This window comes from Manacus candei, unplaced genomic scaffold (assembly GCF_025592945.1).
Source record: "Manacus candei isolate 608988 ecotype Guabito, Panama unplaced genomic scaffold, ASM2559294v1 h1tg000083l, whole genome shotgun sequence".
Classification (NCBI taxonomy): Eukaryota; Metazoa; Chordata; class Aves; order Passeriformes; family Pipridae; genus Manacus; species Manacus candei.
Genome location: NW_026138131.1, coordinates 2,721,212 through 2,734,226, shown reverse-complemented (window position 1 = coordinate 2,734,226; position 13,015 = coordinate 2,721,212). Strand labels below are relative to the sequence as shown.

Here is a 13,015-nt window from a genome sequence, read left to right as displayed (position 1 = left end):
GTGAAAATCTGTGTGTGACCCTATTATGTTCTCTTTAAAAAAAACAACCCTCTAAGACATGCAAACATACACTCTTTCATTTTGACTATCTCATACAAAGAACGTTGGGAGGAATATTGACAGTAAGTTCTTATCTCAATTTCTTTGCAAGGCAGGAATGGAGAGGAAAGTTGAAGGGTGGGTTTTTTTGCAGTCTTCCCCACCACCACATTTCCTGGCAAAATGATAGCATATTGTAACATACTATGTAAAGATGTAAAATTGCTGGAGTGATTTTTTGTTTGTTATCTGATTGATTTATTTATTGATAGTGAATGTCAGTGTAATGTTACTCTCAGGTCTTTTAACCCGTAGGTATTTTGCCCACTTTAAATTTAATCATAAGCCTTGGGGAAATCCCATAAAAGTTATAAAAAAGTTCACTATTGAATTGTTTCTCTTAAAATCAGTGATTAATTCATATGAATATATTTTTTTGTTTCCCCAGACAGTCTTGATTGGTTAGAATTCATGTATCTTGCTTAGCATTTAGATATTCACAGCAGTGAGCTTTTTTCCCCCTCATGTTTTAATCAAACAAGCCACATATTACTGATGCCTCCATTAACACAATTAGAAGTTATCATTGCAGCTTTTTTTTTTATTAACACACAGTCAAATTGCAGCTATATTTATATCTGAACACTGGCTTAATGTACATTTGTGTTTCTTTCCAGAAAAATAGAAATAGTGCAGTTTGCAAGTCGGACTCGTCAGCTGTTTGTTCGTTTGTTAGCCTTGGTCAAATGGGCTAATAATGCTGGAAAGGTGGAAAAATGTGCGGTAAGTTAGTGACTGAGTTTGGTGTGAAATGATCTCTAGGGGATATGGCATCTTGGCACACCCTAACTACTTCTTATTCTATAATTTTTTTTTTAAGATCCATTTCATAGGCAAATGAATATTCAGTTATAACCAATTTCTTCCTGTTTAGAAATTGTGTAATCTAGTCTTTTAACTGTTCATGTTCCCAAAAACTCAGCAGTGGCAAAAAATGAAAGGCTTGTCTGCACATAGTTTCTGGAGTGCTTTGGGATAAGGAAGCTAACAGGACTGGGAAGATGGTGATCTCAGGGTGTTAGTTCTTATTATCACTTTCATCCCGCACTTGGTTAAATAAGAATAAAGTCCAGAATGTTGCAGAAAAACAAGCCCCTGGTGCTCACAAACAAGTATGGTTGCATTCCAGTGGCAATCAGCAGATAAAGAGCTGTGAGGCTGTACAGATCCCACACAGCAGCAGGAATGGCACGTGGATTTAAAGTGTCCTTGCATGTGAATGTAAGACGGGGCCAGAATATTCATTCTTTCTTTGTTTTGTAAATGTAGTTACTTGAAGTGGAAGCAACAGATAAACTGAATATAAAGGGCCATTGATTTGTGCATTTTTTTGAACACATACTTCTTTTTTCCTTTTGCTCCTTGCCCTCTACAGATGATATCCAGTTTTTTGGATCAGCAGGCCATTCTGTTTGTGGACACTGCTGATCGTCTGGCATCACTAGCTAGGGACGCTTTGGTCCATGCTCGTCTGCCCAGTTTTGCTATCCCGTATGCTATTGATGTCCTGACCACTGGATCCTACCCACGGCTGCCCACCTGCATTAGGGTAAATACCACTGCCACGTGGGGGGGGTGGTGGGGGAAATCCCCTGTACAACATCAAATGCACCTTAATGAAGCTGTTTGTCTACGTGAGAGATGAACTGTAGTTCAGTACAGGCCTAGTGCCAAATCTCTGTAGTGACAGTTTTTCATGCAGAACACTTCCTGTTTGAACAAATCACACTTTCCCCAGTAAAATCTTCCCTCCGATTTTTTAATTGAGCCAAATTTAGTGGTTTTATTCAGTGGTCAGTTTTGAGTAAAATGTAATCAACCAGAAAACAAATCTGTGTATAAGATACAAAACTTCACCATGTAGTGGCCTGTAGTATTTGTATTTTCAGACTTCTGGCCTGGCTAATTTTCACAATTGCTGCTGTCAATGTGTTATACATGCTTGAGATATATAGACTTGTTTGTGTTTATTTATTAGGATAAAATAATCCCTCCTGACCCAATAACAAAGAGTGAGAAGCAAACCACACTTCATCAGCTAAACCAGATTCTTCGCCATCGACTCGTGACTACGGATCTCCCTCCACAGCTGGCAAATCTTACAGTTGGTAAGAACTGGAATTGCTTTTTGAAGAATACATTACTGCAGGCTGATTTAAAATTGTCGCTTTAGTGCTAAAGCAAAGCTAAAAGCTAAAGTGAGACCATTAAGGATGGATGCTTCAGCCATTAAGGCTGGGTTCCTGTCTCTGTATGACATCAAAATATGTTTTCCCCTCTTGAAAGATTAAGGCAGTGATAAGATTGCTGAAATATTATTTACTTTCTAGAAGGAATCCTACACAGGGAATGGCAAAAGGTTGTAGACATTGTCTTGCTCTGACAGCAAATGAAAGACTTTTAGGACTACTTTATCTTAATTTAATTTTAAAATACCACTTAATTAAACTGATAGATCTTTCTGCAGAAACTCTTTGAACTTTAGTTTAAACAAGTCACTCTAATGTTGCTTTTTTAATTTGTTTTGATATTCATGTTTGGGCATAGCATTTGTTCATGTCTATATATGCCTTTTGTTCTGTGGCCACTGTGGTGCCACATCTCTTAATCTGTTCTGAGATCTCTGTTTTCATTTAGCCCAAGTAGTGGTAAACATTAAGACAACCTTTTTGACAGGAAGGATGGCTATAAACTGGGCTAGGTTGTTGCAGGATCACAGAGAATAGGGTAGGAGTGGGCCTAGTTCGTGCTTTTAACTGAGAGGGTTAGCCATGTGTAAGCCATACCCCACAGACCTAGATCAAAGATGTTTCTGAAAAATCTTAGTACTAGTTTTCTCTAGTCCCTGTGTGAATGCTTGCAGTATCAGTATTAGAGCCATTTTTTGTCTAACAGAAATGTGAGTGGATACATGTCTAAGCTCTTGAGATTTTTCAGTTAACTAAACATTTCAATGACAATCAGTTTCTGGTTTGGAGTGTGGTTAGTTTTAAGCACATGTCTGGGGTGTTTTTGAAAATGAGGCTTAATGAGTCAAATGGTTAAAATTTTTACAGGAAAATTTCTTTGTGTCCGTAATTGCAAATGTATATGGTATGGCACAGATTGTTAAGTGATTGAGAAGAAGGTCGACCCCTGGGTTATAGTAAGGACTTGTACTAAATTTAAATTGTTTGCTCTGCCATTCAGTCTGTTTACATCCTTGCTTGTGTCTTTGCTCCCAGCTCTTTAAACTGATAGCAGTGTTCACAAAGATGTGAGGATCTATATGTCAATTAAATAGGGTGCATCATCTTCGCTTGTGTGCTTATATATAAATCATGCAAAATATTATCTTCCTCACGTGAAAATGGAGTTATAATATATTAATGTTAAACAACTTCTTTGCAGTGAGATATGTTTCGAGGGCTGGATTTCAGCCTGGGCTGAGATTCATGTTTTGAATGACTTTTGAGTATTGTTACAGTACTCAAAATACTCAATGAATACCATTCATTGTTGGTAATAGCAAAGAATAGGAGAAATTCAGCCAGATGTTTTGTTTGTCAGGCTGGTAGTCAGCTCGGTGTTCCTCTGTGTTGTAGTAGCCTAAGTGTTGACAAGTTATCAGAGTTAAAAGGTAAACTCTGTCCATACTGCTTATTGACACTGAGTCTGTTGAGAAGCAGCTGTGAAGTCTTCAGAGTTGCACAGAAACATGTGCAGCAGAGCAGAAACATTAGGGAAATAATTTATTATTTTGAGTGCCAGAGGCTCTCACTCTGATATTTTGAGGCATCTTAGTAGACTGAGTGAAATTAAACATTCTTGTCTTCCTTAGCCAATGGCCGTGTGAAGTTCCGAGTTGAGGGTGAGTTTGAGGCCACCTTGACAGTGATGGGTGATGACCCTGACATCCCCTGGCGCCTTCTCAAGCTGGAAATTTTGGTTGAAGACAAGGAAACTGGTGGTAAAGAAAAAAAATCAAACCTTTACACTTTGTTTTTGACATGATGTTTGCCTCTGACACTGTATAAGTCTTATTTATACTGGGTCTTTTGCATATCACAACTTCAGAGAATGAAGTTATATATACTTGTCCTGTTTTGGCCTTGCTTTATATGCTTTTAATACTTTAACAATGCTATACTGTGTCACAGTGTAATAGACTGAAATTTCCAGAGTAAACCAAGGATTTTGTTGTTTTGTCAGAAAATCTGGTGTGGAAATTGCTCAGTACAGTTGTACCTTTTTTATTTTTGGTTTATGAATTTATTTAATTATTTTAAACACCTAGTTTCCTGATGTCTAATGTGAGATATTTTTAATTTTCAAAAGATGGTCGAGCCTTGGTTCACAGCATGCAGATCAACTTCATCCATCAGCTGGTCCAGTCCCGGCTGTTTGCCGATGAAAAGCCACTTCAGGACATGTACAACTGTCTACGTATCCTTCTGGAAGTTGTTTTTGAACGAGCTGTTTAGTGTAGCCTTGCTCTTCTTAGTAGCTGGAGATCAAGAAAGATGGATTCCCTATTAAGCTTGGGGGAAGTGTCTGGACCTGAAGTAAAAATGATGGTGTTGGCAACAATAATTTGCAGGTGTAAAATTTGATTGTACACACTAAATCAGCGAAGGTAAAGGTGAGGTGCTCAAGGCAACAGGTTGTGTGGTAAGTCAGTGCATCAGCAGCTGGCTGCATGTGCTCATTTCAGAGAAGGAATACAGAGCTGACTTGGAAGCTCTGGGAGCTGACAGTTCTTGCTTACCAAGAACTGCAAAGTGCAGTTGAGGGGGATGTGTTAACTTATTGTACCTGTGTGAATAATGAGAGGAGATACGGCATGTGCAGGGATTTGTTACTTGCAAAGGGCAAATCACTTGACAATGTGAAATCGTTTTCAGTGAAACAGTTTCTGCAGAAACAGGGAGAATCATGTTATTTTAGGGTGACTGTGGGAGATGGGTTTAGTGGTAACTATGTCATCATTAAAAGATGACAGCAAAAAAATCTATAAAACAAAGCTGTTGTGACTCTCTTGTCTAACAACCTGGCATAGATAAGAGTTTTAAAAAAGCCAAAAAAAACCCTTTTGAGAAATATTTGGTGCTGTTTGTATGTCTTTATCTCTGGATTAGTACATTAGTGTGTTTTTGGACAGCATCTTGTTTGACTTGGGTGACAAATGGATTTATATAGTGTACAGAAATGGGTTTATGTAGTGTACAGATGTTTTAGAGGTCTTATATTTTCTTAACTCCTTGCATTAGACTCCTTCTGCTTAGCCCTTCAGTTGGAAGTCTTGCATTCACAAACACTAATGCTGATTCGAGAGCGCTGGGGTGACCTTGTGCAAGTGGAGCGATATCATGCAGGGAAATGTCTCTCACTCTCTGTTTGGAAGTAAGTTGATTTCAAAGGGACTGTTGACAAACAATGAATGAAATAACAGGAGAGGTTATATTTACCAAGCTTGAGCCATAATTTTCAAAATTGCGCTTTCTTTTTGATGTGAGGCTCATAAATTCTTGCAATTAAGTACCTAAACATGTTGCTTGATTTGCAAAGAAGTAAGGGTTGTACTTTAATGTACAGGATACCAATGGATACAGTTATAAATCAGTTTGTATTTACACAGATACCTAAAAATTAATTAGTTCTCTGTCAGTCTTTTACTGTATTTATTGCTTGACTTGCACTAGATAAAATTTTTTAAAGCAATGCAAATGCTCTTCTGATGGTGTTGAATCTGCAGTCATCTAAAACTTCTTTGTGTAGTTATAGTTTACCAACAGTTCTGCATTAAAATGAAAACTGAAATAAATGCTTTTTTTAGTTCAGCTAACATAATATTATATTTTTAACTAGAGCACTCAGAATCAAGAATTAGCTACTGAAAAACATATTTTCTGCTATTCTAGTTGCATGGTTTAATTATTCTCTTCATTTTAAGTCAACAGGTGCTTGGCAGGAAAACAGGGACTGCATCTGTCCATAAGGTCACTATTAAGATTGATGAGACTGATGTCTCAAAACCCTTACAAATATCTCATGAGCCTCCACTGCCAGCCTGTGATTCCAAACTGATGGAAAGAGCCATGAAGGTAAAGGTTTGCTTTGCAGTAGGCATCACATACTGAAGTGCTTTGCATGATCAGTTTGTTTCACTTTGATTCTATTTAAAGAGCTGTTTCTAAGATTTCTAGTGAGCAGTTGTGTTATTTCTGGTTGTGTTTATGTTGGGACCTCAAATTGTTGTTACAATTTGTTGCCCTTGACTTCATCTTAAAAATTACACCTACTTCACAGTGCCTTATATGCCACTTCTGAGACAGAATGCTGAGGATGGGGAGAAACAACAGCAAAGTTTCACTTCCTAGGGTTTGGCTTGAAATGCTTTATGGAGAGACATTCTTCCCTTACTTGTGTTGGAGATACCGTAAAAACTTCCTCTGAAAATCAGTTTCTCCACATCACTTGAGTTGGTTACCCTGCACTGCTATCCACTTCAGAAAATCTTACCTTATGACTTGGAAATCTTGTGCTAGGGAGTTCATGTGGTTTGCTTGTTACAAGTGTTAGGTGAAGCTTACTTTAACATTATCACCAACCAGATTATATCATGTGGTCTATTTGAATGTTCAAGTTCCTGTATTTTAAAGGTGGGATTGTTGAAGTGATCCAAGATGAGGCACTGCAGTCAACTTCCTACTTGGATAAGGCTTCACTGATGATAATTCTGGATCTTGATTAATGATAGCTAAGAGAAGCTGTGCTCTGGGTTTTTTAAGTCCTCTGTCCTCAGCAAATCTGGCTGTGATACCTTATCAGGATGTTGATTTGTCGTTATTTCTTACAGTGTTTCAGTTTGAGAGTTAATAAACTGGAGTGAACAGTGTAGTCTTCACACTTTCAGTACAGTTTTTCCACAGGGAAAAGCTCCCCAGCTCTTGAGTCTTCACCTGTCTCACAGAACTTTCTACTGATGGTAGTTTTCCCCTCCTGTACTTACTTTTTATTTGAGCCTCTTGGCCCATCTTGTGTACCAAGGCTGACAGACAAGTCTCTGTGTGGTGAGTCTTGAGAACTACCTATGTTTTAACTACAGATGTGGGAAACCTAGTAGCCTTCTATTCTACTTCTAGAGTAGAAATTCTGCTTTTAGTATAGTAAATATATACTACATTTACTCATTTAATAGCCTAAATTAGCATATTTAGGCTACTAAATATACAATTAATTTAGTGAAGATACTGTATTTATGTGTAAATCCAGGGAAATACTCTTTATCTGGAATATCTGCTGAAGATCCGCTGGAGCTGACACAGTCTAAGCTCACTGATTCAAGTCTACAGTCCGTAGATTAAGATACAAGGCCTCTGTAAATTTGAGATTTATCAAATTAAACGCTGACTCCCTTTGTAGCTACTTGTTCTGAGCTTAAAAAAATTATCAGCTGTGGTCTATACACTGCTGTTGGTATGTTTGAATAATGATCTCAGCTGTAGTGACGTTGATGGCACACTGTGTTTCTGTGTGCTTAAGATACTGTATAAAACAGTGGCACAAACAAATATGTTTGTCTAAGCAGGTTATTCTGCATTAACCTACTGAAAATTGGATGGAGCTATAGAACATGTAGTCACTGCTTCGTGAGGAAGATTTAACCCATTGCAGCTGCTGAGTTGAAATGCTCTTGTGAATGGATAAACACTTGATTTTTAAGGCCATGTCTTGGAAAACTAGTCTTTAGGGAAGTTCATTCATTTTCAGAGCAATGTGAGGTTAACTAGAAAAAGGTTTTGCAGTAATCTGTAACTTTGCTTATGCAAAATATGTAAATAATATGACTGTAATGTGAATGCAAATGCTTTAATTTAGATTGCACAGGTGAGTTACAGTGAATATAAGTGGTGGCATTAAAGCTTCAGCACCAGAAGTGCAACAGGCTGTAGATACAAGCCCCTAGATACTCCTGGGTTCAGTAGGGTTGCTCCTATTCAGTGTCTGCCACTGCATTGGTCCCCTCTTGTCAGGACTAAAACTAGTGTATTGGATTACATGTAACAGCTGCGTATGTGTTTGTGTCAAGTCATCTATATCCTAATAAAGTGTTGCTTTGGGGGGATTGTGTTTGGGTGGGTTTTGTTTTCCTTAGCTTAAGCAAGTTAGAAATGGGTGCAAATTAAGCTGAAAATACTCCAACCTTGATCCAGGATAAGTAGGTCTGCACAGGGAGTGGTAACAGCATAGTTTGTGAAACTTCTTTCACATCTTCTTCTAATCTTAGATCAAAAACCCTCACACTGCCTGCTGCTCAGTCAGAAGCTTATGGTAGCTTGCTGTATTTTAGAGTGATCCAAATACTCAAGTTCATTTGGCTCACCACAGTTCTAAGAAAATTATTTCTGAAGTGACTGTTTCATTGAGTAGCTTTGTTCCAGTGTGCTAATGCAGGAACTCTACACATCAAATCTGAACCTCCTCAAGTACATTCCTTTCTTACAGATTGACCACCTATCAATAGAAAAACTCCTAATAGACAGTGTCCATGCAAGATCTCATCAAAAACTCCAGGAGCTGAAAGCCATTCTGAAGAGCTACAACGTTAATGACAATTGTATGTATTTTCTGCTGAAGTTTTTCAAGTTAATTTCCATTTGTGTCTAGGAATGGTTTCCTTTTTTCTTGCTGTTTTTTGTTTTCATTAATTCAAGTAAAAATATTGAAAAAATGAAGTGAAATATTTTCAGAATTAACGAAACTTAGCTTTAAATTATTCTGCATTGATAATTGTAAAATAGTCAGACCTCTAAGTGCAGTATAATAGGTGAAGCTGGTAGAGCGTTATAGTCTGGGTTGAAGGGTTAAAATTTGTCAACTGTAAAGTTTGTATGTCTTCAGAATTGAAAGAAAATTTTTCACTGTTTTAAACTAGTTTTGAATGAAACTTTCCTTAAACTGTGCTGTTGAAACTTTTGGGATTTGAAGTGATCTTATAATCATGAAATAGTCAGTTAAAAGACATTCAAGGATTAATAATCTCCTTCAGATTTGTTCTGTCTTCTCTCATTGGCTTGTCACTGTTTTCACAGAGAAATTGCATTCAGTTTCCTCTTTATGTTAACAGTGTAATAATGTGCAAGTGAAGATTGCTTCTATAAAAACATACAGGTTTTGTGATTATAACAGGCTAAGTTTTAATAGGATTTGAATTCACTTGAATTTTCTGTGAAATTAACAACATCAATTTTTCTTTAGCATTCATTGAGACGGCTCTTCCAACCCTTGTTATTCCAATTTTGGAACCATGTGGTCGATCAGAGTGCCTGCATGTATTTGTTGATCTCCACTCTGGGATGTTTCAACTGATGCTTTATGGCGTTGGTAAGTGGATGCAAAGCCAGGGTGTATTTCATATCTTGCAAGAATCGTGCACTGTTATTTTCTGTGAACAGTTTTGTCAGATCTGCAAAGTTCTGTGAGCAAATGAACACCACGCTTGGGTCATCACTGAGGTATTTGAGTTTGAGGAATGGGGAAGAGGATCTTTGTGCTTCAGTGTCACAGTTTAGTTAGGTACATTTTAAGAGGACAGCAGACTAATTATTGTTAGGGGTCCATACAATGCATATTCTTTATGACTCATGATTCCTGGCTTGTGCTGTTAATGGATTGCAGTCATTTCATACGGACCTGATCGAGAATTGTATTGTGTGACCTTTTACATCTTGAGTTACTACTGTTCAAGTCTTAACTTCAGGTTTTGGGTTACTTAAGAAGGAAGATGAGTTCTAGTTTATTTGCACAATAACATACTACTGTGATCTTACAAACTATATGGATCATCTGTTGTGTACCCTAATTTCTCTCTTCACAATGAGCCTTGTGGAGGAGACAAGGGGCAACAATTAGAAGTTGGACTAAGAGAAGTTTCATCTCAGTATAAGAAAGCAGTTTTTTGCAGTGAAAACAATTGGTCCCTGGAACAGCCCCCTCAGAGATTTGGTGGAGTCCCCATCACTGGAGGTTTTCAAGATTCAGTTGGACAGGGTGTTAGATAATCTCATCTATGCTCCCTTTCCCACAAAAGGTTGGACCAGATGATCTTTCAGGGTCCCATTTCGAACCCCACCCTGGGCTGTTTGTGATTCTGAAATTAATCGGATGAGGCACTTTCAGTGAAAGTTGGAAACTCTGTTTGAAGGACAGATGTTAAGACCATTCACTCCCCTAATGTTCTTGCAGATCAACTGACACTTGATGACATAGAGAAGTCTGTTAATGATGATATGAAGCGCATCATTCCTTGGCTCCAGCAACTCAAGTAAGTGACTTGAATGATTCACTTAGTTTGCATAGAATGAATCACCACAACTGTATTTTGGATGATCACACTTGCATGGCTTTGTGTTTTACCACAGTAGGAGTTATACTTTCTCACTGTTCTAAGCAACCTTGAGTATTTGCCATCTCCTCTAAACAGTTGAGGAAACTCTGGTTTTGCTTGGAGTTGATTCCATAATCCTGCTTTAGTTTTCCCCCTTGCACGTAGCCTCATGCATTGCTATGTGCACACTCTGCATGAAGTCTTTTCACTTTTAGTCAGCACAGTCCACTTGCTTCCTGAGGATCTCATTTGCTGTTCATGTTCATTTTCTATCTCCTTTATTCCACTCTGTTTCTACAGCTGAACCCTGCTTGTTTCTCAGCAAGAATGATCTCCCTTATCCCAATACAGAGGAAAAACCAGGAAGTGGCCTAGGATGATTTAAATAATACCTGTTTATCTTCTAACACTTCAGCCCTTGCTGGTTTAAGCCTCTAATCTTCCTACCATAAAGCCATGAGATTTGAGCACAAGATACATTTGGCTCCCATAAGAGGTTGTACCAAATAATACAAACACAGTTTGCATCTGCATGAAAACTGAGTTCCACCTGCTCTGTCATTTTGGAAATTCCCAGTGCTCTGAGTTAATTGCAGGGTGAAATCTCTATTTGAGGAATTCTGCTTCTAAAAGAAGCTTGATGATGCATGAAGCACTGGCACCCTGGAGAAACTAATCAACCTCCCTTAGTTATAAATAATGTACTTGAGATAATGGCCTGGGTAGTGCTGCAGTTTTGGAGGAAGCTCATCAGTCCACAAAATATCTCTTAGACAGCTGTGTCTGACATGTGTCTATGAGCATAAATGTGGTATGATGTGATGGAGAGATGCTGAGCACCCACACTTTCCACTGCTGTTGTCAGTGGAACTTTGACCAGAAAACCAAGCGTTTCTAAGCCCCTTTCAAGCCTAACTAGTCTTTCTGGCCTTGCCACCATAGCCAAAATCCATTGGAGTAGGACAAAGTTTAGTTCCAAACATGAGAATAAATTTGGTGTCTTGCATATGGTTCTTCATGTCCAAACTTATTCAGGTGAATGAGTTTGTTTATAACATAATCCAGAGTAACATCCAGCTTTGGTGACTTTTTTTACTGGATTGCTTACTAGCATATGGGAGCAAAGATTTTGTTTTCTGTACCGAAATGTAATTGAAGATTCTAGATTGTAAAATAACTGTAATCTACATGCTGTTTTAACATTTCCCTTCTTTGTTTTATGTTGTAATTTCATGTTGTAGTATATAAAATTTTATTCAGTGAATAATTTCAGGGTTTTTCTTGAATTAACAGATGTCTGTTAAGCTGAAGACAGGATGCAAAGATAGTAATAAGGAAATATAAAGTAATGACATTTTCTATGTGATTTTCTGTGTATAACTCATGCAGCAATGATAGATGTTGGCTTTGAATGTGACTGACCATTTGACACTAATACTCTACACAGCACTGTACTAGAATAATGTAAACCAGTCTCAGGGTACTAATACCTTTGTTTCAATGCAAGGTTCTGGCTTGGACAGCAACGTTGCAAACAGTCTATAAAACATCTGCCTACAGTGAGCAGTGAAACTCTTCAACTAGCTAATTATGCCAGCCATCCAGTGGGAAACCTTTCCAAACACAAGTTGTTTATCAAACTCACTCGCCTTCCGCAGTACTACATTGTAAGTAACTGAAAACTGCTTCTGTCTTTTGTTCTCAGTCATGGTTATCCCAGGCAGTTTGTTGTACTCTGAACTTTAGGACCCAAGTGATTGGTGTAGTCCTCGATTCTCCCCTCTCCCTTCTGCCATTCAGTGGGTTTGTTAAGCACTCAGGCTTATAGAGAAGAGAACACATATGGTTTTATTACCCAGCAACCTTCCCATTCTCTGTTTCCTTAAAGGTTTGGTCTCCTTTCTCATCTTGGATCCCTTTCCTAGCCATAGTATTAATATATTGAAAAAGACTAATGGTGAGAGGATAGGAACAGAATTAGACATACTATTAGCTTGAGAATCTTCTCAATTTGCTGTTTTGTTCAAATGTAGGTTGTAGAGATGTTTGATGTTCCTGGCAACCCCACAGAACTAGAGTACAAGTACCATTTCCTGTCTGTGAGCTATGCTGAAGGAGATGACAGCCCTGCTACTGCACTTTTACTACAACAGTTCAAACCAAACATTGAAGAGTTGGTACTGGACACAAAAAGTGGGAAACAAATGAAAAGTGGTGTCAAGCGCAAGGTAAGTGCTCCAAGAGCCACTGGGATAGTGAAGGTGCATGAAAGGTCAACACATGTTCTGAGCATCAATGCCAGCTTTAGTAGCACTGTTTTCAAAGTTTGTGTGGCTGACAGCTTACTTGTATTGGTTCTCTGGACTTCTTCCCTAGGGAGATGCTGGGAAACTGTTATGCAACAGTTATCTCTTTAATTAATGCTTTTAATTCTCTGCTGCTCTAGCCAAGGCAGAGCTCTGTGCACAGGCAGCTGTAGTGGCTTGGACATGCAGAGTACTGGTATGGCATCTGTGTGATACACTTTGTGCTGTGTGTGGTCTTTGG

General features: G+C 38.2%; 1 protein-coding gene across 3 annotated transcripts in view; it reads left to right on the top strand.

Annotated features, from left to right (window-relative positions):
* The window catches only part of MED14 (mediator complex subunit 14), a 34,052-nt gene that overhangs the window by 4,682 nt on the left and 16,355 nt on the right, over positions 1-13,015 (top strand). For all 3 annotated transcript variants that reach the window (XM_051811669.1, XM_051811668.1, XM_051811667.1), the window contains exons 3-14: positions 717-822; positions 1,475-1,648; positions 2,078-2,207; positions 3,920-4,048; positions 4,417-4,524; positions 5,349-5,481; positions 6,032-6,182; positions 8,587-8,698; positions 9,340-9,465; positions 10,327-10,405; positions 11,976-12,135; positions 12,502-12,696. In XM_051811669.1, the coding sequence (XP_051667629.1) occupies positions 717-822; positions 1,475-1,648; positions 2,078-2,207; positions 3,920-4,048; positions 4,417-4,524; positions 5,349-5,481; positions 6,032-6,182; positions 8,587-8,698; positions 9,340-9,465; positions 10,327-10,405; positions 11,976-12,135; positions 12,502-12,696 (1,603 nt within the window). The remainder of the gene's footprint in view (positions 1-716; positions 823-1,474; positions 1,649-2,077; positions 2,208-3,919; positions 4,049-4,416; positions 4,525-5,348; positions 5,482-6,031; positions 6,183-8,586; positions 8,699-9,339; positions 9,466-10,326; positions 10,406-11,975; positions 12,136-12,501; positions 12,697-13,015) is intronic.